Here is a 27036-nt window from a genome sequence, read left to right as displayed (position 1 = left end):
GGTGGGCTTTCATAATGAACAATTCCTAATTTAACATAATTATGAAAAGGAACCAACCCCAAGAGTTTCTTCTCTTCCATCATTTAAAGCTTCTAACTGATGTAATCGTTCCTGATAGAGTGCTCGAAATTCACCAAGTAGTTCTTGCATCTCTGGTTGAGATACAGTTCCAACACCATCACTAATTCCAAATCTCCCAACAAGATCTCCAGCTGAAAAAAAATTTAAATTAGATATGTAAAGACATTTTCTAAACAAAACTAGAAAATACGACCCCTGCACATAAAAAGACAGATAGAGAGAGAGACAGAGAAAGAGAGAGAGAGAGAGAGAGAGAATGCAGATGGAAGAGGCAGAGAGCCAGACAGAGAGACAGAACGCATGCATGGAAGAGACAGAGAGCGAGAGAGCGAGAGAGAGAGAGAGAGAGAGAGACACACAGATACACAGAGAACGCGCACATGGAAGAGAGAGAGACACAGAGAGAGAGAGAGAATGTACACAAGGAAGAGAGATAGAGACACAGACAGAGAGACAGAGACACAAAGAGAGACAAAAAGAGAGAAACAGACAGAGAGAGAGACAGAGAGAGAGAACGCATGCATGGAAGGAGAGTGCGCACATGGGAGAGAGAGACAGACAGACAGTCAGAACGCATGCATGGAAGAGACAGAGAGAAACACAGAGACACAGAGAATGCACACATGGAAGAGAGAGAGAGAGAGAGAGAGACACACACACACAGAGAGAGAGATTAAATGCATGGAAGAGAGATAGACACAGAGACAGAAAGAGACAGAGAGAGAGAGAGAGAGAGAGAACAGGCGCATGGAAAAGGGAGAGGAACTGAGATACAAAGACACAGAGACAGAACGTGCACATGGAAAAGAGGAAGAGAGAGAGAGAGAGAGAGACGGAGAGAGAGAATGCATGCATGGAAGAGAGAGAGAGACAGCAAGAGAGAGAGACAGACAAACAGAGAGAGAGAACGCATGCATGGAAGAGAGATGGAGAGAGAGAGAGAATGCATGCATGGAAGAGAGAGACAGCAAGAGAGAGAGACAGACAAACAGAGAGAGAGAACACATGCATGGAAGAGACAGAGAGAGACAGAGACAGAGAGAGAGAGAGAGAGAGAGAATGGAAAAGAGAGAGAGAGCGCAAGAGGTAGCTTGGAATAGACAGAGTGTGAATAAAAAGAGAGCGTGGAAAAAAGAGGGAGCATGGAAAAGAGAGGGAGAGCGTGGAAAAGAGTGAGAAAGAGAGCACAAGTACATGGAAAAGAAAGAGAGAGAGCACGCATAGAAAAGAGCATAAGAAAGAGCGGGGGAGAGCGTGCACATGGAAAACAGAGAGTGTGAGCATGGAGGGAGAGAAAGAGAGAGAAAGAGAGAGAGGAGACGTGCACGGAAGAGAGAAAGAGAGTGAGGGCATGGTAAAGAGAGAGACAGCATGGAAGAGAAAGTGAGGGAAAAAGTACATGGAAAAGAGAGAGAGACAGAGAGCGCGAGCAAGGAAAAGAGAGAGAGCACGGGCACGCACATGGAAGAGAGAAAGAGAATGTGGAAAAGAGAGAGAGCATGGTAAAGAGATATAGAGAGAGCTTGCATGGAAGAGAGAGAGAGAGTGCATTGTAGTGGGGGAAAAAAAGAGACCGAGTGAGTGCATGGAAGAGAGCGCGATCAAGCGCATGGGAGAGAGAACAAGCGAGCGCATGGGAGAGAGAACAAGCGAGCACATTGAAGAGAGAGCGAGTGAGCACATGGGACAGAGAGAGAGTGAGTGAGCGAGCGAGCGAGCAATTGGGAGAGAGACCACATGGGAGAGAGCGCAAGCGCATGGGAGAGAGAACAAGCGAGCACATTGAAGAGAGAGCGAGTGAGCGCATGGGACAGAGAGAGAGTGAGTGAGCGAGCGAGCGAGCAATTGGGAGAGAGACCACATGGGAGAGACACTGCGTGGGAGAGAGAGTGAGCGAACACATGGAAGAGAAACCGCATGGGAGAGAGAGCGAGCGAGCACATGGAAAAGTGAGTAAGCACATGGGAGAGAGACCGCATGGGAGACCGAGCGAGCGAGCAAGCGCATGTAAGAGATAGCAAGCGAGTGAGCGAGCGAGCGCATGGGAGAGAGACCACATGGGAGAGAGAATGCGAGAGCATGGAAGAGAGACCGCATGGGAGAGAGAGCGAGTACATGGAAGAGAGAGCGAGCGAGTGCATAGGAGAGAGAGTGAGCGAGCGCATAGGAGAGCGAGCGCATGGAAGAGTGAGCAAGTGAGCGCGTGCAAGAGAGAGCGCATGGGAGAGAGAGCGAGCGAGCGCATGGGAGAGAGACTGCACGTACATGGAAGAGAGAGCACACACATAGAAGAGAGAGAGAGAGAGAGAGAAAAAGTGTGATAAGAGAGTGCAGATGGAAAAGACAGAGAGACAGATTGCATGCATGGAAGAGACAGAGAGACACACAGTACGCACACATGGAAGAGAAAGACAGACACAGAGAGAAAGAAAGAGAGAGAGAGAGAGAGAGAGAGAGAGAGAGAGAGAGAGAGAGAGAGACACGCAGGCAGAGAAAGAAAGAGAGAGACGCAGAGAGAAAACACGTGCATGGAAGAGAGAGGGACTGAGACAGAGAGACAAAGAGACACAGAGAGAGAGAGAGAGAGAGAGAGAGAGAGAGAGAGAGAGAGAGAGAGAGAGAGAGAGAGAGAGAGAGAAGGACAGAGAGAACACGCACATGGAAGAGAGAGAAAGACTGCGAGAGAGAGACAGACAGACAGACAAAGAGAGAGAAAACGCATGGAAGAGAGATAGAGAGATAGAAAGAGGGCATGGAAAAGGGAGAGAGAGCATGGAAAAGGGGGGGGGAAGAAGAGAGAGAGAATGGAAAAGAGAGCACATGCATGGAATAAAAAGAGAGCACATGGAAGAGAGAGAGCGCGCGAGGGAGCATGGAAAAGAGAGAGAGTGCAACAGGTAGCATGGAAAAAAGAGAAAGAATATGAAAAAAAGAGAGAGAGAGCTTGAAAGAAAGAGAGATTAAGAGCGAGAAAGAGCACAGAAAAGAGAGAGTGTGAGAGCGAGAGGGAGAGAGAGAGAGAGTGCGCACACGCATGGAAAAAAGAGACAGCACACATGGAAAAAAGTGGGAGCGTGTGAGAGAAAGAGAGAGAGCTTGCACATGGAAAACAGAAGAGCATGAAGAGACAAAGAAAGAGAGAGTGTGCGCGCATGGAAGAGAGAGCGCGCTCACGGGAGAGAGCGAGAGAGCGAAGACATGGAAAAGAGAGTGTGAAGGCATGGAAAAGAGAGAGAGAGTGCGCATGTATGGAAAAGAGCGAGAGAGAGGGAGAGAGCACGCGCATGGAAAAGAGAGAGCAAGACACAGCGTGAACATGAAGAAACAGAGACAGAGAAAGAGCACACGTGCGTGGAAGAGAGAGTGCACACATGGAAGAGAGAGAGCAAGAGACAACGTGAGCATGAAGAGACAGAAAGAGCGTGCGTGCATGGAAGAGAGAGAGAGGGAGAGCATGGAAAAGGGAGAGTGTGAGAGAGAACATGGAAGAGAGAAAGGGAGAGAGCATGGAAAAGAGAGAGAGAGCAACAGAGCGAGAGAGCAAGACAAAGCAAGAAAAAGAGAGCATGTGGGGAAGAGAGAGCGAGAGCGAGATAGAGCGCACACGCATGGAAAACAGAGAGCAAGAGTGCAACAGAGAGTGCGCGCATGAAAAAGAGAGAGACAGTGAGAGAGAGCACGTAGAAAAGAGAGAGACCGTGCATGGAAAAAAAAGAGAGTGAGAGCATGGAAGAGAGACAGGATTGCGAGAGAGAGAGAGAGAGAGAACGCGCATGGCAAAAAAAAGAGCGAGAGTGTATAGTAAAGAGAGAGCATTGTAAAGAGAGAGAGAGAGCATAGAAAAGAGAGAGAGCGGGCGCATGCACATGGAAAGAGAGAGAGCATGGGAGAGAGAGAGAGAAAGAGCATGGAAAAGAGAGAGCGAGAGAGAGAATAGAAAAGAGAAAGAGAATAGAAAAGAGAGAGAGCATAGAAAAGAGAGAGAGAGAGATAGAAAAGAGAGAGAGAGATAATAGAAGAGAGAGAGAGAGAGAGAGAGAGAGAGAGAGAGAGAGAGGGAGGATGAGCATGGTAACGAGAGAGAGAGAGAACGCATGGAAAAAAAAGAGACAGAACATGGAAGAGCGAGAGCATAGGAAAGAGAGTGCATAGAAAAGAGAACGAGAGAGCATGGAAAAGAGCGAGAGTGCGAGCATGGAAAGGAGAGAGGACATGGAAAAAAGAGAGAGAGAGAATGCACATCGAGAAAAGAGAGAGCACAGAAGAAAGACAGAGAGAGCAGAGAAAAGAGAGTGAGAGAAACAGAGAGAGAGAGAGCATGGAAAAGAGAGACCTTGGAAGAGAGTGTGAGAGAGCATGTAGAAAAAAGAGAGACTGTGCATGGAAAAACGAGCAAGAAAGCATGGGAGAGAGAGAGAGAGAAAGCATGCGAGAGAGGGAGGGAAGGAGAGAGAGCACACAGGGAAAAAAGAGACAGACACAGAAAGAGAGAGAGCATGGAAGAGACAGAGGGATGGAGAGAGAGAGAGAGAGAGCATGGAAAAGAGAGAAAAAGGGAGAGAAAGCATGCGAATGAGAGAGAAAGAGGGAGAAAGTGCATGAAAAGAGAGAGACAGAGAGACAGAGAGCGAGAGAGCATGGAAAAGAGAGCGAGAGAGAGAGAGAGCGCACATGGGAGAGCAAGGGAGCATAGAAACGAGAGAGTGTGTGCATAGAAGAGAGAGAGAGAGCAAGGATGGAAAAGAGAGAGCAAGCACATGGAAAAGAGAGAGAGCACATGAAAAAAAGAGAGCGTGAGTGCATGGAAAAGAGAGAGGGAGAGCAAGAGAGCAAGCAAGCAAGTAAGAGAGAGAGAGAGAGAGAGAGAGAGAGAGGGAATGTAAAAGAGAGACAGAGCATGAAAGAGAGAGAGCGAGCGAGCATGGAAAAGGGAGGGAGCATGGCAGAGAGAGGGAGCGCACGAATGGAAGAAATAGAGGGAGAAAGCGCATGGAAAAGAGAAAGTGAGAGATCATGGAAAAGAGAGCGCGTGTATGGAAAAAGAGAGGGGGCATACGAAAGAGAGAGAAGAGCGAGAGAGAGAGCGCACATGGAAAAGAGGGAGAGCATGGAAAAACAGAGAGCAAGAGCATGGAAAAGAGCACATATGGAAAAGAGAGAGAGAGCACGGAAGAGAGAGCGTGAGAGAGCACGGAAAAGAGGGAGTGAGAGACAGCTTGAAAAAGAGAACGAGAGAGCATGGAAAAGAGAAAGAGGTGGGGAAGAGAGAGAGCAAGCAAGTATGGAAATGAGAGAGAGAAAGAATGGAGGAGACAGAGGGAGAGTGACAGAGAATGGAAGAGAGAGGGAGCGCACAAATGGAAGAGAGAGAGGGAAAAAGCGCATGGAAAAGAGAGAGCGTGGAAAAGAGACAGCGAGAGAGAAAGAGAGCGCATGCATGGAAAAGAGAGGGCATAGAAAAGAGAGATAGAGGGAGCGCACATCAAAGAGGGAGAAAGAGCATGGAAAAGAGAGAATGCATGGAAAAAAGAGAGTGTGTGAGAGAGAGAGAGCACGGATGAGACAGAGGGAGCGTGAGAGAGCATTGAAAAGAAAGAAAGAGAGAGAGAGAGCAAGGCAGAAAGAGAGGGAGTGTGCGAATGGAAGAGAGAGAGGGAGAAAGCGCATGGAAAAGAGAAAGAGAGAGGTCATACGAGAGAGAGAGAGCGCACATGGAAAAGAGAGAGAGAGGTTGGAAAAGAGAGTGAGAGAGAAAGAGAGAGAGTGCGCGAGCATAGAACAGAGAGAGCATGGAAGAGAGTGAGAAAGAGGATGGGAGAGAGAGGGGGAGAGAGAGCATGGAAAAGAGAAAGAGCATTGAAGAGAAAGGGAGAGAATGGAAAAGAGAGAGCATGGAAGAGAGAGTGAGCGGCATGGAAAAGAGAAAGAGAGCATGGAAAAGAGAGAGAGAGAGCATGGCAGAGAGAGGGACTATGCGAAAGAGAGAGAGAAAGTGCATGGAAAAGAGCGTGAGAGCATGGAAAAGAGAGAAGGGGAAGAGAGAGAGAGAGAACATGGAAAGGAGAAAGTGCGTGCACGAATGGAAAAGAGAGAGGGAGAAAGCACATTGAAAAGAGAGAGAGTTAGAGCATGGAAAAGAGAGTGAGAGAGAGAACACGGAAAAGAGGGAGTGTGAGAGAGAGTTCAAGAGAGAGAGCACAAGAGAGAGAGCGCGTGCATGGAAAAGAGAGAGAGCATGGAAAAGAGAGACAGAGCATGGGAGAGGGAGAACGCGAGATAGCAAGAGGGAGTGCGTGTGAATGGGGGGGGAGGGAGAAAGTGCATGGAGAAGGGAGAGAGTGAGAGAGCATAGAAAAGAGAAAGAGACAGTGCACAAATGGAAGACAGAGAGAGAGAGGGACAAAGTGCATGGAAAAGAGAGAGAGAGCATGGAAAAGAGCGAGAGAGAGAGGGAGGATAGAAAAGAGAGAGCGAGAAAGAGCATGGAAGAGAGAGAGCATGGAAAAGAGAGAAAAAGAGAGAGACCGCATGTGAATGGATAAGACAGAGAGAGAGACAGCGACACAGTGAGAGAGAACTCATGCATGGAAGAGAGAGAGACACACAGAGATAGAGAGAGAGTGATAGCGCGCAGGGGAGACAGAGAGACAGAGCGTGGGCATGAAAGAGAGGGAGAGAGAGCGCATAGAATAAAAGAGAGAGCATGGATGAGAGAGTGAGAGCATGGACAAGAGCAAGCAAGAGAGAGAGCGTGGAAGAGAGAGAGAGAGAGAGTGCAAGAGAGCATAGAAGAGAGAGTGCGTGCATGGAAAAGGGAGAGAGGGAGAGCATGGAAAGGGGGGGGGGGAGAAAGAAAGAGAGAGAGAATGGAAAAGACAGAGCAAGCATGGAAAAGAGAAAAAGAGAGAGAAAGCACATGAATGGAAGAGGCAGAGAGAGACAGAGACAGACAGAGAGAACGCGTGCATGGAAGAAGAGAGAGAGAGAGAGAGAGAGAGAGAGAGAGAGAGAGAGAGAGAGAGCATGGAAAAAAGAGAGCATGGACAAGAGACAGCAAGCGAGAGTCAGAAAAAGAGAACGGGCGAGAGAACAAGCGAGCATGGAAGAGACAGAGGGAGAAAGAGACAGCATGGAAAAGAGACAGAGTGTGCGCATGGAAAAGGGAGAGAGGGAGAGCATGGAAAAGAGACAGAGTCCGTGCATGCGCACGGCAGAGAGAGAGCAAGGGGGGAAAGAGAGAGAGAGAAATAAAGAGAGAGAGCATGGAAAAGAATGTGCGAGAGAGAAAGAGAGCATGGAAAAGAGCAAGTGAGAGGGATAGAGAGAAAGCACGTGCGCCAGAGAGTGCACGAGAGAGTAAGAGAATGGAAAAGGGAAAGTGAGAGAGAGCATGGAAAAGAGGGAGAGAGCATAGAAAAGAGAGAGAGAGAGCATGGAAAAGAGAAAGAGAGAGAGCATGAAAAGAAAGTGCATGGAAGACAGACAGACAGCATGGAAAAGAGAGCGCAAGAGAGAGAGTGCACACGAAACAGTGAGAGCGAGCACGAGAGCGAGAGTGCAAAATAGAGTGCGAGAGAGCAAGTGTGTTCGCATGGAAAAAAGACAAGAGCGTGGAAAAGGGGAAGAGAGAGAGAGAGTGTGTGTGCACATGGAAGAGAGACAGCATGGGAGAGAGAGAGAGAGAGAGAGAGAGAGAGAGAGAGAATAGAAAAGAGAAAGAGCATGGAAAAGAGAGATAGAGAGAAAACATGAAAAAGTGAGAGACAGCACGCACATGGAAGAGAATGAGAGCGAGTGTGGGGGTTGAGAGAGAGAGAGAGAGCAAGCGAGTGAGTGCATGGAAGAGAGAGGGGAGAAAGAGAGAGAACATGGAAGGCAGAGAGCACGGTGTGCACGCATGGAAATGAGAGCGCGCGCATGGAAAAGAGAGGGAGAGCAAGCGCATGGAAGAGAGAGAGAATGGGGGTGACAGAGAGAGAGAGAGAGAGAGAGAGAGAGAGAGAGAGAGAGAGAGAGAGAAAAAATGGAAGAAAAAGAGAGAGAACGGAAGAGATGAAGAGTGAAAGCATGGAAAAGATAGGGAGAGAGCGTGCATTGGGATGGTGGACAGAGAGAGAGAAAGGAATGGAAGAGAGAGCGCGAGCATGGAAGAGAGAGCGCAAGAGAGCATGAGACAGCGAGAACAAGACAGCATGACAGAGAGACAGAGAGAGAGACAGCGCACGAGCTGTTCTCAATTTTAAGCAGCTTTCAGACTGTCAGGAATCAGTGACCATTACTACTTGCAAGGTTTTAAATGTGGAGAATTTAAAGTATCTCCAAGTAAGAGGAAGGAGGGGACAAAGATAGAAGATAGAATAATATTTCCCAAATGTGACAAACCAGATGGATCACAATTTTGTGGTCACAAATTTCTATGCTTTTATTATTGTTCATTAACCTGACACAAGCATCACTGGCAAAGGATAGACAGTGCTGCTCATAGAATTGCCCTCCGGAGGGACTGCATATTTTGACATTTATGTCACATTTTGTCACTAGTAAAAATTTGCACATCCTTTTGAGCAAATTTAGTTTCACACAATTTCACCCCATAGTTAACAAGGAAAATGACCTAATCTCCAAAAAGGCCTAATCATTTAGACTTTCAAGGGGGAGAATTTTAATGGAAAGAGACACATCATACTGGATAATGCATGCCTTTGGAATACAAAATAGTTTCTGATATCCTAAACAAAATAATCTATTATCTTTTGGAAGTTCTGAGCAACTGACAGAACTGTTTGCAAAGCAAAATGGTTCATTTTCAAAGTTACTGTTGTTAGGACACAGGATAAACCCCGCTGCTAATTTAAGCCTGCAACACAGAAATGATTTAACCCGCGCTGTATTCTGTTAAAATTCAAGAGACCAAGAACTATCATTTCCTCGCTTTTAATATTGTCAAATACCAAATTCAAATTTGATTGGAGTTTATCATCGTGGGGCATAATTTAAGTTTGTTTTTGTCTCATAGCAACCCAGGTACTGCTGGCTGCTGGACCAAATGTTACATTGTAAATTTTCAGCATTCAGCCATGTCCTTCAACTCTCTTAATGGTACAGTACACCTCTCCGCCTTCATAACACCCCCCCCCCCCCCCCCCAAGAAAAAATTAACCATTGTGATGAAAAGATGGCTTCATTTTGTTATTGTTCTTTAAACACATTACCGTAACATATAGATAACTTTAATCTAAGTTCACCTTACCTTTTTTCTTATAAATAAATACATAAAACATTGGATAAATACAAATCTCATCTAAACTTTATCAGTTAAATCCAAGATAACGCATCTGTGATTACATTCTTATGACCTGCCATCTGTAACATAAGACTCCAATGCAAGAGTCTCATATTCTTGTCTTTAAAGCATTCTAAGAATGCAAGCAGATTGTGATCCATGTACACAATAGCTCAGACACAATGTTCATGACACACACATTATGCCCCAAGGCCATACCAAACTCAATAGTTCTTTTTCCAATTGTGGAGTATTTTCTCTAGTGGATGTGGAGTTTCTTCGACAAGTAACCAACCGGCAGTTCAATCCCATCCTCATCTTCCTGTAGCAGTACAGCTCCTACTCCTATGTCACTAGCATCAACGGTGACTTTAAAAGGTTTTGAAAAGTTTGGTGCAGCTAAAACTGATTTGATGATTAATATGGTTTTCAAATGGTCAAATGCCTCCTGGCATTGTTCTGTCCACTGAAACTTTTGTGTTGTTCTTCAGCAAATTAATTAATGGTGCCACGATACTGCCTAAGTTTACAATTAACTTCCCATAGAATCCACTGAGTCCTAACAATTGAATCACCTCTTTCTTAGAGGTTGATCGTGGAAATTCCTCAACGGCCTTCATCTTTGCATGCTGTGGGGTCAACTTTCCATGTTATATCATATCCCAAGATGTTATGTCCCAAGAACATGACCTCTGCTTTTGCAAATTTAGTTTTGTTTAAGTTTATTACCAGCTTTGCTGCTCTTAGTCATTCGAAGAGCTCTGCCAACTGTACTGCATGATGTTTCCAGGGCTTAGTAAAGATCACTATATCATCCAAATAGACTGCACAGTTTGTTAACCCAGCTACAACTCTGTTCATGAGTCTTTGGAATGTGGCAGGTGCATTCTTTATTCCAATAGGGCAACACTTTAAACGGATATAGCCCATTTGGGGTTATAAATGCAGAAATTTCTTTCACCATCTCCGATAAAGGTATCTGCCAGTAACCAGGCAGTATGTCCACCTTGGTGACGTAACTGGCTTGTCCAACTTTCTCAATACAATCCTCCAATCTAAGAATTGAAGTTGAGTCAAATTTTGTAGTGGCGTTGACATTCCGATAATCAACGCAGAGTCGTTGAGTCCGGTCGGTTTGGGAACTAAGACGATCGGTGAATTCCACTCTGGCTTGGTTCGATGATGTCCTCGTCGAGCATGGCCTCCACTTCTATCTGGACCTGTCTGGCTTTGAAAGGATTAAGCAGATAGTGGTGTTGTTTTATCGGAGCAGTATTCCCTACGTCTACTTCATGTAGAACAGCATTAATCCTCCCCAACTAATTCTTACTTATGTCCTTATACTGCAGTAACAAATCTTTCAAATGCATTCTATGCTCATGAGACAGATAGCTTACTAACCTATCCCACTCAAGGATTTCTTCATTTTTTAAACCTATTTTGAGCCGCATCAAAATCCACATCATCTGGATTTGAGTCTTCACTCTGCGGGGCAGTAACTAACAACTGTTTCTCCAGTTCTCTCTCTCTCTTAGTTCTCTGGAGGGGACCTTCACAATCAATCAATTATAACCCGCGTGAATGGCTCTTCAAATGTGGGAACTGTCAATAAAGGTGCTGGTTTTATTACCGCCTGTGGCTTACCTACAATTTGGCATGTATGACACATACAGCAAATGTTAACCACGGCCTTCTGCATTCCAGGCCAATAAAAATGTTTTTGTACCTTAGCTTGAGTCTTTCGTACCTCTAGGTGACCTCCTCCATGTAGGTCATGTGCTACCCATAACACCTTCTGTCCGTATGCTACCGGCAACACAATGTGCTGCACTTCGGCCCTTTACTAACTTGCCGTGATCTCCAATTCCGACTTAGCATTCTATCTTTCAGATAATAACCCTCCAGAATATTCTCTGCCTCCTTTTCGGTGTCCGCAACCATATATATCTTTTATTGTTCTTGTCCTGCTGTTGCAAGTCCCTTAGCCTTTCAGGAGTAAACACTTCTGTCTGACCCTCTGCCTATTCAGGTTCTTCCTGTACCATTACGTCAAACGGGGTGTCTGTTAACTGAACCTCAACTCCTTCATCTTTCTCTTTACATTTCACTTCATGCTGTGACTTATGATAGGGAGATCTGGTTACCACACAGTCTGGGAAAACACAAAGATATTTCTGTTTTAACTCCTCAGTTTCTTGGTCTTCCTTGGGCTTCTCCACAACAAAGGTTGTCACTCCCAGCTTGGATCCTGCCAAATCATTCTCAAGAACAAACTGAATTCCTGGAACTGACACTTTGTCAATCACTCCCACTGTAATTTCCCCAGTCTTAAGTTGGCAGTCCAACCTGATCTTACATTGGGGAAAGCTAAATTTCTGTCCATCTATCCCACAAATTACCACACTCATGGGTAATAGACCAGAAAGAGTGTACATTTGCTCATCTCTTACTATCAGCGACTGGTTAGATCCTGTATTTCACAAAATTATAACTTCTTGTCCTTCTCCTCCTGTTCTTTGAGTAAACTTCACTGACAGAGGCGGATTCTTTGTAGAGATCAGGTACTAATTCCATCCCCTGCACTCTCCTGCAGCTCCTCAGCTCTTCTTGGGGTCTTTTTTACTACGTTCACTAATGCCACTGGCTTAGCTTCTTTTACCACATCTTTTCCCAGTGCCATTCTTTAATGACCAGCACTGTGACTTTACATGCCCCACTTTACAACAGTGGAAACACCTGAGGCCTTTCACCTACTTTCCAACCTCTTGGGCTTCTTTTTTACCCAGTAGTGAATTCTTTCCAGTGTTCTCTTTGTTTCATAGAGATCTCCCTTTCTCCCAACTTTTATCACTCACAGGATGAAATTCTGGCCGGAAGCTGGTCTTATGCACCAACATGTATTCATCTGCTAATTCTGCTGCTCGTCTCACTTCCTGATCCTCCACGTGAATTCTTACCATCTCTAGAAGTGAGTTTTTAAACTCCTCCAGCAGAATAATCTCTCCTAGAGCCTTAAAAGGTCCTATTTATTTTTAAAGCACTCACCCATCGATCAAAATGACTATGTTCAATTCTTCCGAACTCAACATAAGTCTGACCTGGTTCCTTTTTTATGTATCTGAACTGCTGTCTATATGCTTCTGGTACCAATTCATAAGCACTTAAAATAGTCTGTTTAACCTCTTCATAATGTCTTGACCCCTCATCTGACAGTGCGGCAAATACCTCACTAGCTCTGCCTTCCAGTTTAGGCTGAACTAATATTACCCATAAATCCTCCGACCACTCCATCTGCCTAACCAAGTTTTCAAATGAAATAAAGAAGGCTTCAATATCTTTCTCAAAGTGTGGCAGAGTATTGTATATATCACTACCTTCTCTTTTAAACTCTATCCGTTAACTCGACCTTGCTGACTAAGTCACAACTTCTCAAGTTCAAATTTTCTCTCTCTTTGTCTCTCCCTTTCTTCTCTTTCTCTGTTCAGCTAAGAACCCCTCTCTCTCTTTTCTCTCTCCCTTTGTTTATCTTCTAATTCCATTTTCCCCAATTGAAATTTAAGTTTTTCTACCTCTACTAACTTATCTGTTTCTGTGAAACACCAAAGTGTTTGAGTAACTCCCTTACAATTTAAGCTTTACTTTTGTCCTTGGTTAAACCCAAATCTAACTTATTTGCTAATTCTAAAAGTATGACCTTTTACTTTCCTTCTAAAACGCTCTTGGCAAATTTTAAGAATCATCTTCAAATCCCAAGCCTCTTTAGCTATTTTAAAGAGCTATTTCTGTCACTTTAAATTTAATCAACTACAAGTGACCAAGATTAAACTAATTGTCTCACCTATGTTTTATTTAAAGATCTCAGACACTAACCTGCAAGTGGTAAAATCTGCTGGGATTTTTCGTGTCTAAACCAGTTCAAATCTTGGATAAAAGCCCCCCCCTACCTGTTATGACATGGGGTAAACACCGCCCACCCCCCTCCCCCGGCTAATTTAAACCTGCAACACAGAAATGATTTAACCAGTGCTGTAATATGTTAAAATTCAAGAGGCTGAGAACTATCCCAAAAGTCACTATTTAAAGTACAACACATTTAAGAACTTTATTTGTTAATTTAACATAGAATATTAACTAACGACTATTTACAACTCCTTTCCCTAACCTAACTTTTACTTTCCCTTCTACAATACTGGTTCAATAAACCAAAAAAATCAAATTTCAAAACCAGCCAGCTGTTGAATCTTCTCTTTGCATCTTTCTCTGTCTTCTTTTCTTCTTCTTAGGGATTTCTGTTTCACAGGTCATTGATAGATAAAGGTACCTTTAAGAGATCTATTCTCCAGGCAGTCTGCATGTCATGGTGGCTTGGCAGTTCTCCTCCAATTGTCCAATTTCTTTTTTTTTTGGTTTTATACCCCAAAGCATCGGATTGTTTCATTGCTTTTAATATTGTCCAAGTTCAAACTTGATTGGATTTAGCATCTTGGGGCATAAATTAAATTACATTAAATTAAATAACAACCCAGGTACTGCTAGATACTGGACCAAATGTAACATTAGAAATTCTCCAGCACTCTATGTGCTTGCTAAGTCCTTCAACTCTCTTAAAAGGTACACGTCTACACCCTCGTAACATTATGTTGCAAGTCAATTTTGTTCATATTGACTTATTACTTGTTGGGGTGCTACAAAATATTCCGGACTTGGTAATTCACTAAATTATTGCTAGCAGAGAATCTCAAGCACACTTCCAGCATCCAAAACAATTAGTGTGCCAGACAGGAGAAAAATGCTTTTCTCATTCCTATTTCTTCAAAAGTACTTCAAAATAATTATACTGACCTGGTGAGTCCAACAAAATTAAAACTAAGATCCAAAGGGGGGGAATGTAAATTCTTAAAATGTAGAGCATACTTCCAAATTATAGAATGACAGAATTTTCTTAACAAGCAGAATTTCACACACTGTAAATCTCAAATAAAAACAGAAAATCTTTGGAAAACTCAGCAGATCTGGCACATCTGTATATTTAGAGAGAAATAGAATAAAATGTTTCAGAACTGGGAAAATTCAGAGTTATATTAGCTTTTGAGCAGAGGCTGGATGGCAGGACAACACAAGGAAAGTCGGTGATGGCCTTAAGCACAGGAAACATTGTCCTCCACAGCTAGGCAGTATGGAGATGGATAAGAAAAACAAATAAAAATGTGCCTCCAGAAGATGTGATGTCTGAAAAAAAAAACAAAGCCAGCAAAAACAATAGGAATAAAATGGAGCAGAGGGTTTACTGTCTGAAATGGCTGAGCTTATTGTTACATCTGGAAAGCTGTAAGTGAAATAGTGCAGCAGTGAAATAAATTAAAATCGTGCAGCAAGCGGAGGACAGAAATGGCAAGGCAGACAATTAAAATGACAGGACACCAGAATCTTGGGATCATACTTGTAGAGAGAACAGACGTGCTCTAGATAGCAGTCACCCAATCTGCATTTACTCACTTCAGTGCAGAGAAGATCGCGTTCAGAGGAACAAATAGAATAGAACAAATTGAAAGTAGTACATATAAGTTGCTAGGTTCACTGCCTCTGGTTGGGCATAGTCCTGGAACTTCTGTCACATGACCTCCTTCCATTAACCACCCCACCTTCGCACTCGTGGTATTGGTTGGCCTCGATGTCCACCATGTAAAACTGAGCAAAGGACAAACATTGGAAGCAAAGAGTTTTTCTATTCAGATAAGAGCAGAGCACAACACCCATACTATCATCAATATACCAAAAAAAAAGAACTGAAGGAGACTATTAGAAGACAAAGGGATAGAAACAGACCATTCAAACCATTAAGTCTGCTCTGTCATTCAGTGACATCATGGCTAACCTGATAATCCTTGATTCAAGTTTTGTGACTTTGTCCACAAAAACATCAATTCGCTTCCTGATTAAAAGTCTGTTTACCTTTTTAAAGCAAACCTAAAATCAGGTAAAACACCCCCTGTTGGGGTACTGTTAGAAAAACATAAGGAAACAGTTAATGTAAATTTATAAAAGATAACTTAAAACACAACCATAATAATTTTGTCCACATTGATGAAGCACTCCTGTCCTGGAGGTGCCCACTGATCTCTAAAGACCTTTATCACGCCAGAGGACGCAGCATGCTCAATCTCAAGGGATGCCAGAATGTGGATGGAACCACAAAAGGAGGGCAGACAGTCAGGCACTTCCCACGATTCTTTCTCTGGTACATCAGTAACACCAATGTTGCTACTTCTGTCTCTTGGCTGGAATTGGGAAAAAAAAGATTAATTTTGTTTCTAACTTCTAACCTGCTCTCACCTGCACCTGGTCCATCTCTGACTCTTCCCTTCTTCGACATCTGTTTCCATTTCTAGGGATAGGTTCACACCCTGCTTCCTGTAACAACTCCATTCCATTATTCCAATTTCTTTCTCTGTCACATATCTGATCTGATGAGTCTCAGAAAGGTCCAACTTTTTCTCCAACCAAGGATTTGCAGCCACTGTGATTGACAGGGCCCTTGGTCATGTCCAACCCATTTCCTGCACTTCTGCCCTCACCATTACCTTCCACAACAATGATAGGGTCCCTCTGGTCCTCACTCCTTTACCTCTCCAGCCTCTGCATTCAAAGGATCACAAGCTGCCATATCAATCACCTCCAACAGGATGTCACCACCACACACATATTTCACTCCCTTGTCAACTTTCTGTAAGGACTGTTGTCGCTAGCACACCCTTCTCCACTCCTCCCCACTCCTAACATCTCCTCACAGCTCCACGGTACCTTTCCTTGCAATTGGTGTAGCATTTACCTGAGTACCTTATCCTTCCAGGCTATCCAAGGTCCCGAACACATCATTCAGGTAAAGCAGCGATTTACCTACATTTCATTCAATCTAGTCTATTGTATTCACTGCTCACAACGTGGTCTCCATTATACTGGGGAGACAAAATGCAGACTGAGTGACCACTTTGTTCAACACCTATGATCTGTCCATAAAATGACCTACAGTTTCCAAATGCTTACTACTTCAACACACCACTGTGCTCCCATACTAACATTTCTATCTCAGACCTATTGCAGGTCAATGTGAGCTGGAGGAGCAGCGCCTCATCTTCTAACTTGGCAACAAACTTCCTTTACATATCTCAACAAATAAATGTAGGATTGTCCATTTTCCTCGGAATCACCATATTTTCCCCTAAAGTATATATCTCAGCAATAACAGGAACTGGATTAATGTTAATCAATGTTGATAGCAAAGGATGCTAAGACTATATTTGTGTGTGCAGGAGACAGGAAGACATCATAGCAATTTCAGGTTCCATTTCTCACACTCAGCCCAGCATTATCCGACTACCAACACTCATTCGTTTGGTTGCCCTCTGACACACATGACTCAGTCACTGTCTCACCTCTCCACACAAGCTACTTCTGCTACTCAAAACTCTGCTTTCTCTCTTTGCATACAAGTACTGCTAAATGCAGAACACTAAAGGGTATGCATTTGTGTGTGCACATACATTTGTGCAGCCATGGGTACAGAGTCATAGTGATGTACAGCATGGAAACAGATCCTTCGGTCCAACTCACCCATGCCGACCAGATGTCCTAACCTAGTCTAGTCCAATTTGCCAGCACTTGGCCCATATCCTTCTAAACCTTTCCTAGGCAAATGTGCATCCAGATGCCTTTTAAATGCTGTAGTTGTACCAGCTTCCACCATTTCCTCTGGCAGCTCATTCCATACACGCACCACCTCTGCATGAAAAGGTTGCCCCTTAGGCCCCTTGTAAAAGCTTTCCCCTCTCACCCTAAACCCACACCCTCTAGTTCTGGACTCCCCCATCCCAGGGAAAAGATCTTGCCTATTTATCCTATCCATGCCCCTCATGATATTATAAAAGGTCACCCCTCAGCCTCCAACACTCCAGGGAAAACAGCCCCAGCCTATTCAGTCTCTCCCTGTAGCTCAAATCCTCCAACCCTGGCAACATCCTTGTAAATCTTTTCTGAACGCTTTCAAGTTTCACAACATCCTTCCGATAGGAAGGAGACCCATGATGAAAAGCAGTGGTCCCAGCACCGATCCTTGTGCCACACCACTGGTCACAGGCCTCCAGTCTGAAAAGCAACCCTTCACCACCACCCTGTTTTCTAACATCACACAAGTTCTTTATCCAAATGGCTACTTCTCCCTGTATTCCGTGAGATCTAACTTTGAGGAACTTTGTTAAACATCTTATTGGCGTCCATATAAATTGTTTCTACCGCTCTGCCCTCATCAATCCTCTTTGTTACTTCTTCAAAAAACTCAAGTTTGTGAGACATGATTTCCCATGCACACAGCCATGTTGACGTGCCCAATCAGTTCTTGCCTTTCCAGATACATGTAAATCCTGTCCCTCAGGATTCCCTCCAATAACTTACCCACCACAGATGTCAGGCTTATCAGTCTATAGTTCTCTGGCCTTTCCTTACAACCTTGCTTAAATTGTAGCACCATGTTAGCCAACCTCCAGCACCTCACCTTTGCCTATCGAAGATACAAATATCTCAGCAAGGGGTCCAATAATCACTTCCCTAACTTCCAGAGTTATAGGTATACCTGATCAGGTCCACTTTTACGCATTTCAAAACATCCAAGCACCTCCTCCTCGGTAATCTGGACATTTCTCAAGATGCCACCATCTATTTCCCCACATGCTGTATGTCCCATTTCCTTCTCCACAGTAAACACTGATGCAAAGTACTTGTTTAGTATCACTTCCATCTCCTGCAGCTCCACACATAGGCGATCCTCTAGTGATGCACAACTTGATGGCCACTAACAATGCAGGCCCACCCGGCCAAGAGAAAGTAAGTTTTGTTCCAGGAGACTGCAGATGCCAGCAATGACCTGCTGTGAAATCTTGAGACATCAGTACTCATACGTGTCATAAAAAAAGTGATTCTCTGATGTAGATAATGTGTTGGAATTAACACAGATTTGATGCTGAAGGGCCTTTTTCCATGCTGTAGACCTCTACGACTCAATAACTGACTCTTCAGTTTCACTGTTGAAAGATATCTTAGGTCAGTTTAACTGAAGTAACATTCCCTGCTCTGCACACGTTTGGTAAAACAGTACTTATTTAAATGTTTTAATTGAAAGACTTGTCATTGCAGGGCATTTAAATTACACCGCAAAATTTGTGCCTGCAGTCGACTTAACATTTCTAAGACATGAAAAAAAAGTGTCAAGATGCATTAAATATTGCACAACAATCACAAACACATAGTGCATGTCTTGTCAATTAGTTTATCATAAAATGGAACAGCCAAATAAAGGTGAGATCACAGAAAATAAAATGTATATTTCAAAATAACCGCACTCATTCCTGATACATAGGAAAATGGTAGTGGTTGTTGGAGGTCTGTCATTTCAGCTCCAAAACACCTCTACAGGAGTTCCTCAGTGTTGCGTTCTGGCCCAACCATCTTCAGCTGCTTCAGCGACTTTTCATCCATTAGAAGGTGAGAAGTGGGCACGTTTGCTGATATTTGCACAAAGTTCAGCACCATTTGCAATTCCTCAGATACCGAAGCAGTCCACATTCAAATGTAACAAGAGCTGGACAATATCGAGGCTTGGACTGACATGTGACAAGTAACATACACATTATACAAATACCAGGCAATGACCATCACCAATAAGAGACAATCTAATCACCAACCCTTGACATGCAATGGTGTTACCATCACTGAATCCCCCACTAACAGCATACTCAGGGTTACCATTGACCAGAAACTCAACTGTCGAGAGGGTGGTGCTGGAAAAGCACAGCAGGTCAGGCAACATCCAAGGAGCAGGAGAATCGACATTTCGGGCAAGAGCCCTTCATCCCGAAACAGCGATTTGCCTGCTCCTCGCATGCTGCTTGGCCTGCTGTGCTTTTCCAGCACCACACTCGACTCTGATCTCCAGCAACTGCAGTCCTTACTTTCTCCCAGAAACTCTACTGGACTCATGTAAACACTGTGGTAAAAGGGCAGATTAGAGGTTAGGAATGCTGCAGCGAGTAACTCACCTCCTGACATCCCAAAGCCAGTTCACCATCTACAAGGAACATATCAGGAGTATGACAGAACACTCGCCAGTTGCCTGGTCGGGCACAGTTCTAACTCCACTCAAGAAGATTCACATCATCCAGGATAAAGTAACCCACTTGATTGACATCACACCCACAAGCGTCCAGTCCCTCCACCACCATTGTTTAGTAACAACAGTATACACTATCTACAAGATGCACTGTAAAATTTCACAAAAGATACTTCCAAACAGCACCTTCCAAACACACGACCACTTCTATCGAGAAGGACAAGGGCAGCAAATACATGGGAAACCATCATCTGCAAGTTCCCCCCAAAACCACTCACAATTCCAACTTGGAAATGTAATTGCCGTTTGTTCTTTGTCACTGGGTCAAAATCCTGGAATTCCCTAAGGGCATTGTGGGTCAACCCACAGCGTATGGACTGCAGCGGTTCATGAAGGCAGCTCACCAACACCTTCTTAAGGGCAACTAGGGACAGACAAAAACACTGCCCTGCCAGCAATGTCCACATTTCACACGTAAATATAAAGAATTACAAAGATTCCAGGGTAAAATATACTGGAAAATATTAGTTACTATAGTATTTGTTGTGCCTTACTGAAAAATCTATTAGCATAATAGTGTGTTCCAAAACTTAATTTGACCAAGGTGTGCATAAAAAAGCAACGTTGAAATATAGTCTGACTGCATCCTTCATACGCCTTAATCAGGTGCATTCTAGGCGATTCCAGAAAATGTTCAATCGTTTCCTTTGCCCACTTTGGCATTTCCAGGATAAGTGACATCCCTGCCAGAAAGCCATTGTGGGTGACAGAGGGTCCTTACATTTTAAGCAACATGCATGCCTAGTCATTTGTTACACAATAATTTGTTCAGAATTATTTTTTCATGTCTTCACAATTGCTTTGCGGCAAATCGGCGTAATCGCAGATCAAGAAACAAGAGAGCATAAACAAAAAGTGATAATTGAGGTTTTATTTGAACTATGTACTTTTTCTTTCGTTGGGAAGGTTATTCCAATAACTTGTGTTAGTTAAAAGTTGCCAGCGTATCATATTTAAAGAGATGTTTGGCAGAAAAGATGCTGTTCACTTGACAAGATGCAGATCTTTCGATTTCTAAACAAAACTTAAAGAAAACATGGGCGGTGATTCTTTTATAGCAACGGATGTATAATCTATATAATGTTTTAATATGTCACTCTCGACATGGCTCACCTGTCCCAGAGAGCTGAGTAGATGTCCTGACTCTCCCGCCGAGGCCTCCGCTCTCTCCCGCCGCCTCCCCAGCTTTCTCCCACCGCCCGCTCACGCTCATACTTTCCGCCGAGACTTCCGCCACAGTGGGTGAGATGGGCTTCAAAGGGTGGGCGGAGGGGCTAAGAAGACACACAGATGCTGAAATCCAAAAGCGAGGAAGAGGAGGTTCAGCGAAACATTGATGATGATTACCCACCCTCCCCGTGGACCGGCCGCGGCTCAATCACAGCGTCTCCCCAAGTCAAGCCGCAGTTTGTGTTTGCCTCTGCAACCTGTCGACGCCATTTCGAGCCTCGCCATTGGCTCCGGCTGAAACCAGAGAGACCGCCGCACACCAGCCAACCAGGAGGCGGGGTAGGGAAAATTGACACTCCCTTTGGCGAATCGGAAAAGGGCGTTGTAGGCAGAGGGCTGGTCCTACTGTGCGGTTGAGCCAATCCGCTCGAAGGAATCTCGGGAGCACTCCGTCAAGGCGGTCGGGCTCGCGTCTTTTCATCAACCGGCGGTTAAGGGAGAAGAGGAGCTGATGGACGTCGGCCAAAACGTTTGTTTGTCAGTTTAGGAGGTAAATAAATAGTTTCTCACACAAACCGACGCTGCATTAGAAAAAGTCAAGATATGTCGGCATATGTGATGAGATTTCAACTCCTGTGTTATGGAATGGGTTTTTGAGTAAATTGATATGTTACCCAACAGTTCGGGTCCCTCACTGACATTTCATCACACCTGCCGCGGGCTTTCTTGTTTTAATACATTGTACATCCACAAAACAAAATCAGGGCTCTGGATAAAGAGCAGGGGAAGGCGACCGTTTGCCAAGTTCTATCAAAAGAGATTTAGTTTGTTCATCTGGCTGGATGGTAAGTCTCTGGCTCAGAATTAAGTGTGGAGGTGCCAGTGTTGGACTGGGGTGGACAAAGTTAAAAATCACACAACACCAGGTATAGTCCAACAGGTTTAGTTGGAAGTACTAGCTTTCGGAGCGCTGCTCCTTCATCAGGTAGCTGTGGAGCAGGATCATAAGACACAGAATTTATAGCTACAATTGAAACAATATATTGAAAAAACCTAGATTGCTGTTATGTCTTTCATCTTTTAGAATGGGTTGCAGGTTTCAGTTCATTAATATGTAAATCCCAGAACTTCTTTTAAGTCACATTCTAGAGATAACCTTAGGTTTTATATATCTCAGCCTAGACAATGTATTAAAGGTGTGAGGTTAGAATCTGTCTGTATCCCAATCTTGAGTCAGACTGGTTCTATTTCCAAAGTAGGAATTTATAAAATGTTATCTGGATTGACTGCCTGCAGGTCATATGCATTTTGAGCAAAAATAGAATTATCTGCAAATACAATTCTGCAAGTTCAGAATAATGTCATCACCTTGAGATCTATTCCCATTCTGCTGCGGTAGAGAGACTAGGGGCTTATCATTCGAAAATGGAAAAGCAATGCCAAATTGCAAATGATTTTAAAAATTGCAATAAAAAACAACTTTGGATGAAGCATCAGGAGATGTTTATGTGGAGAAGGTGGCGTTATGGTAATGTCACTGCTGAGCCAGCATATAAAACCCATTCCTTAATGCCTCCTTGAAGCTGTAGTGAGCTGCCTTTTTGAAGTGCTACAGTTCATTCGGTCTAGGTATACACACAATATTGTGAGGGAGACAGTTCACAATTTTTATCCAGCAACACAGAAAGAATGGCAATATATTTTGAAGTCAGGATGGTGAATGGTTGAAGGGGACTCTGCAGAAAGGTATTCCCATGTATCCCATGTACCTGCTGCAATGTCCTCCAAGATGGTAATGGTCATGGTCATTGACATGGAATGTGCAGTCTCAGTACCTTTTGATGAAATTCTGTAGTACATCTTGCTGTTACTATGCATCAGTGTTGAAGGGAGTGAACATTTGCAGTGTGATGCTGAACAGATGGGCTGCTTTATCCTGGATGGTGTCAAGCTTCTTGAGTATTGTTGAAGTTGTACTCATTCAGGCAGTCGAGGAATATTCCATTGGATTCCGACTTGTGCCCTGTTGATGGTGGACAGGATTTGAGGAGTGAAGTGGTAAGTTACTCTCTGCAAGATTTCTAGCTGCTGACCAGCTTTTGTAGTCACAGTGCTTTTCTGGCTAGTCAGTTTCTGATCAGTGGTAACACCCAGGATGTTGATAGTTGGAGTTCAGTGATTGTAATGCCATTAAATGTCAAGAGACAGAAGAAACCGCAGATGCTGGAATCCAAAGTAGAAAGCCGGAAACTGGAAGAACACAGCAAGCCAGGCAGCATCTGATGTGGCTTGCAGTGTTCTTCTGGCCTCCTGCTTGTCTACATTAAATGTCAAGAGGCAATGATTAGATTAGATTCTCCCTGCTGGTGATAGTCATTGTGTGGCACCTGTGTGTTGTGAATATTACTTGCCACTTTCATCCCAAGCCTGTAAATTGTTTAGGTTTTATTCGACATGGACTGGCTCAGTATCTGAGAAGTTTGCAAAAAATGCTGGGCATTTTGCAATCATCATTGAATATCCCCATATCTAAGGTCGTGATGGAGAGAAGGTGAAGGTGAATCAGGTGAAGATGATTGGGCTTGGAACACTACCATGAGGAATTCACACAGAGATGCCCTGCATATGGTTGAATAGCTGCCAGTTTATGTGAGCTGTAGGTGCAAAATTTACAACAGTGCTAAATGGGTGAGTGTGAAGAAAGCATATGATTTTTATAGTTGAGAGGTAGATGTGCATGAGTGTTGGCATGTAGGTCAGATGATGAAACTGGAATTTAGTTGGTAAGTTTTTAAAGATAAGCTTAATTTGACAACTCCAATGAGATCCTCCTGCATTGCAACCATGGAACACACCCCTGCTTGTTCCTATTGAATCCTAAGCATCTGCTGCATCTTGAGGGGCGCTCCTGCCCCACTGCAGAGACAAGTTATCTCCACATTTCCAGCTTTTCTACCAAGACCACCAGCCCATTGTCTAAAATCCTTATTGCATACTTTCTTGTATTCATATATTCAGCCATTGCTCTTGGTATTATTTTGCAACATTTTTTACAGATATAATACATCTCCCCTCTTTGAGGGATCAACCAATATTTTAAGTAGTGTTAGCTTCCTGCGACATTGAATAACACCTCACCACCCCCCAACCCCCTCCGATGTACAGTCAGATAAAAAGTAGGCAGCAATAATTTGGCGTACTGCTAGCAATACAATGAATGAGCATGGTTTAAACACATATCACATCACTGATGTCACTTCCAGAAGTAAACCAATTTCTCAAATACGATTTTTTGGATTAGATGTCAAAGGGAGAAAACCTGCACATTCAGTTTGCTATGAAATATTGTGAGCAATTCAAGATTTGCTTAAAGATTTGTAGCTCAGGTGCCAGTTGTTGTAGTTGTGGGTATGTTCACCGAGCTGGGAAGTTGATTTACAGACGTTTCATCCCCTACCTAGGTGACATTTTCAGTGCTTTGGAGCCTCCTGTGAAGTGCTGTTGTACTGTGTCTTCTGGAATTTATTTAATTCTGTTCCTGCTACTTCCAGTTACCAATTCCGGTGATTCATTGTAGTGGCCAGTATATTGGGTCTAGGTTTATGTATTTTCTTCTAGAGGCATGGCACTTATCCACAGACTCCATTAACAAACACATAGATCTAGACCACTACAACAAACAACCGGAACCGGCAGCCGGAAGCAGCAGGAACAGAACTAAATAAATTCCAGAAGACTCAGTACAGCAGTGCTTCACAGAAGGCTCCAAAGCACTGAAGATGTCACCTAGACAGGGGATGAAAAATGTCTGCAAATCAACTTCCCAGATCAGCAAACATACCCACAACTACAAGAAAATGAGGACTGCAGATACTGGAGATCAGAGTCTAGAGTGTGGTGCTGGAAAAGCACAGCTGGTCAGACCTCTCACTCTTGCAACACGCAGCCCTCCACTCCTTCCACTCCATCCCCAACCTCACTATCAAACCAGCAGGGGGGGTTGGGGGGTGAGGGGGATAGTGGTAATTTGGCACGCTGACCTCCACAGTGCTGAAGACAAGCGCCAACTTGAAGACACCTCCTCCTACTGCCCCCTTGACCATGACTCACCTCCCATCACCGAACTATCATCTCCTAGACCACACATAACCTCATCACCTCAGGGGATCTCCCACCCACAGCTTCCAAACTCAAAGTCCAGGAACCCTGCACTGCCCGGTTCTACCTCCTACGCAAGATTCACAAATGTGACTGCCCTGGCCAACTTATCATCTTGGCCTGCTCCTGCCCCACTAAACTCATCTCCACATACCTCAATACTGTCCCCTTCTCTCAGTGCAGGAACTCCCCACCCTAATTCAGGACACCACCCATGCCCTTCACCTCCTCCATGACTTTTGTTTCATCTTCACCATGGACATCCAGTCCCTGTATACCTCTATCCGCCATGACGAAGGTATCCAAGCCCTCTGCTTCTTTCTCTCCCGGCGTCCCCACCAGTACTCTTCCACTGACACTCTCATTCGTTGGGCTGAACTGGTCCTCACCCTCAATAATTTCTCCTTTGAATCCTCCCACTTCCTCCAGACCAAAGGGGGAGTCAGGGGCACCAGCAGGGCCCCAGTTATGCCTGTTTCTTCATCGGGTACATGAAACAGTCCATTTTCCATACGAACACCATTCCCCACCTTTTCCTCCACTACATTGGTGACTGTGTCGGTACCACCTCGTGCTCCCATGAGGAGGTTGAACAGTTCATCAATTTCATCAACGTGTTCCACCCCAACCTTAAGTTCACTTGGACCATCTCGGACACTTCCTCCCCTTCCTGGACCTCTCCATCTCCATCAACAGTGACTGACTCAACACAGATGTCTTCTTCAAACCCACTGACTCCCACAGCTACCTGGACTACACCTTCTCCCACCCTGCCACTTGCAAAAACACTATCCCTTACACCCAATTCTTCCGCATCTGCTGCATCTGCTCCCAGGAGGACCAGTTCCACCACAGAACACACCAGGTGACCTCCTTCTTCAAAGACTGCAATTTCCCCTCCCATAATGGTCAATGATGCTCTCCAGCACATCTCATCCACTTCCCGCACCTCCGCCCTCAAACCCCACCACTCTAACCGCAACAAGGATAGAACCCCCCCCCCCCAACTCGGTTCCTCACCTTCCACCCGATCAACCTTCGGATATATCGCATCGTCCTCCGCCATTTCCGCCACCTACAAACGGACCCCACCACAGAGGTATATTTCCCTCCACACCCCTATCTGCATTCATTAAAGCCCATTCCTTTTGTGACTCTCTTGTCAGGTCCACACCCCACCACCAAACCACCCTCCCCTCCTGGCACATTCCCCTGCCACCGCAGGAATTGCAAAACCCGCGCCCATACCTTCCCCTTCACCTCCATCCAAGACCCCAAAGGAGCCTTCCACATCGACCAGAGATTTACCTGCACTTCCACACATGTCATTTACTGTTGCTCCCAATGCGATCTCCTCTTTAGGAGACAGGACACCTACTTGCAAAACGCTTCAGAGAACATCTCCAGGACACACGCATGAAGCAACCCCACTGCCCCGTGGTCAAAAACTTTAACTCCCCCTCCCACCAAGGCCATGCAGGTGCCAAATCCTAACTATCTGACACCTGAAGGAATGAATGCCTCATCTTCCACCTTGGGACCCTCCAACCACATGGGATTAATGTGGATTTCACCAGTTTCCTTATTTCCCCTGCCCCTACCTTATCCCAGATCCAACTTTCCAACTCAGCATTGCCATCATGATACTGGATTAGTGGTGCTGGAAGAGCACAGCAGTTCAGGCAGCATCCAACGAGCAGCGAAATCAACGTTTCGGGCAAAAGCCCTTCATCAGGAAGGGCCTGCCATCATGACCTGTCCTACCTGTCCATCTTCCTTCCCACCTATCTGCTCCACCCTCTTCTCCAACCTATCACCATTACCCCCACCTTTATTTGTCTATCGCACTCTCAACTACCTTGCTCCCAGCTCCACCCCTCCCATTTATCTCTCAGTCCTGGCTCACAAACCTCATTCCTGATCAAACAATTATGCTCAAAACGTTGATCCTCTTGCTCCTCGGATGCTGCCTGACCTGCTGTGCTTTTCCAGTACTACTCTAATCTTGACTGTAATCTCCAGCATCTGCAGTACCCACTTTCGCCTATGTGTATAATCCAGTAAAGTGAAACAAACTGTATTTAAATTTTTGTATAGCAACAGATGATCTCACACTTTCATGTGA

At 44.5% G+C, this 27036-nt stretch overlaps 1 protein-coding gene and 1 long non-coding RNA gene across 8 annotated transcripts in view; one reads left to right on the top strand and one right to left on the bottom strand.

Moving 5' to 3' along the window:
• The window catches only part of pmfbp1 (polyamine modulated factor 1 binding protein 1), an 829187-nt gene extending 808133 nt beyond the window's left edge, over positions 1-21054 (bottom strand). For 6 of the 7 annotated variants that reach the window (XM_072595983.1, XM_072595987.1, XM_072595989.1 and 3 more), the window contains exons 1-2: positions 20697-21053; positions 58-212 (exon numbers count right to left, since the gene is read on the bottom strand). In XM_072595983.1, the coding sequence (XP_072452084.1) occupies positions 58-212; positions 20697-20796 (255 nt within the window). In that variant the 5' untranslated portion in view covers positions 20797-21053. Of the gene's footprint in view, positions 1-57; positions 213-20696 lie in introns of all 7 variants that reach the window. The other variant, XM_072595986.1, reaches the window with a different exon arrangement.
• LOC140496357 (uncharacterized) overlaps positions 1-27036 on the top strand; it is a 241284-nt gene that overhangs the window by 157595 nt on the left and 56653 nt on the right. The gene's annotated exons all lie outside the window — the stretch shown is intronic.

This window comes from Chiloscyllium punctatum, chromosome 26, assembly GCF_047496795.1.
Source record: "Chiloscyllium punctatum isolate Juve2018m chromosome 26, sChiPun1.3, whole genome shotgun sequence".
In the NCBI taxonomy this organism is placed as follows: domain Eukaryota; kingdom Metazoa; phylum Chordata; class Chondrichthyes; order Orectolobiformes; family Hemiscylliidae; genus Chiloscyllium; species Chiloscyllium punctatum.
This window is presented reverse-complemented; position numbering and strand designations above follow the sequence as displayed.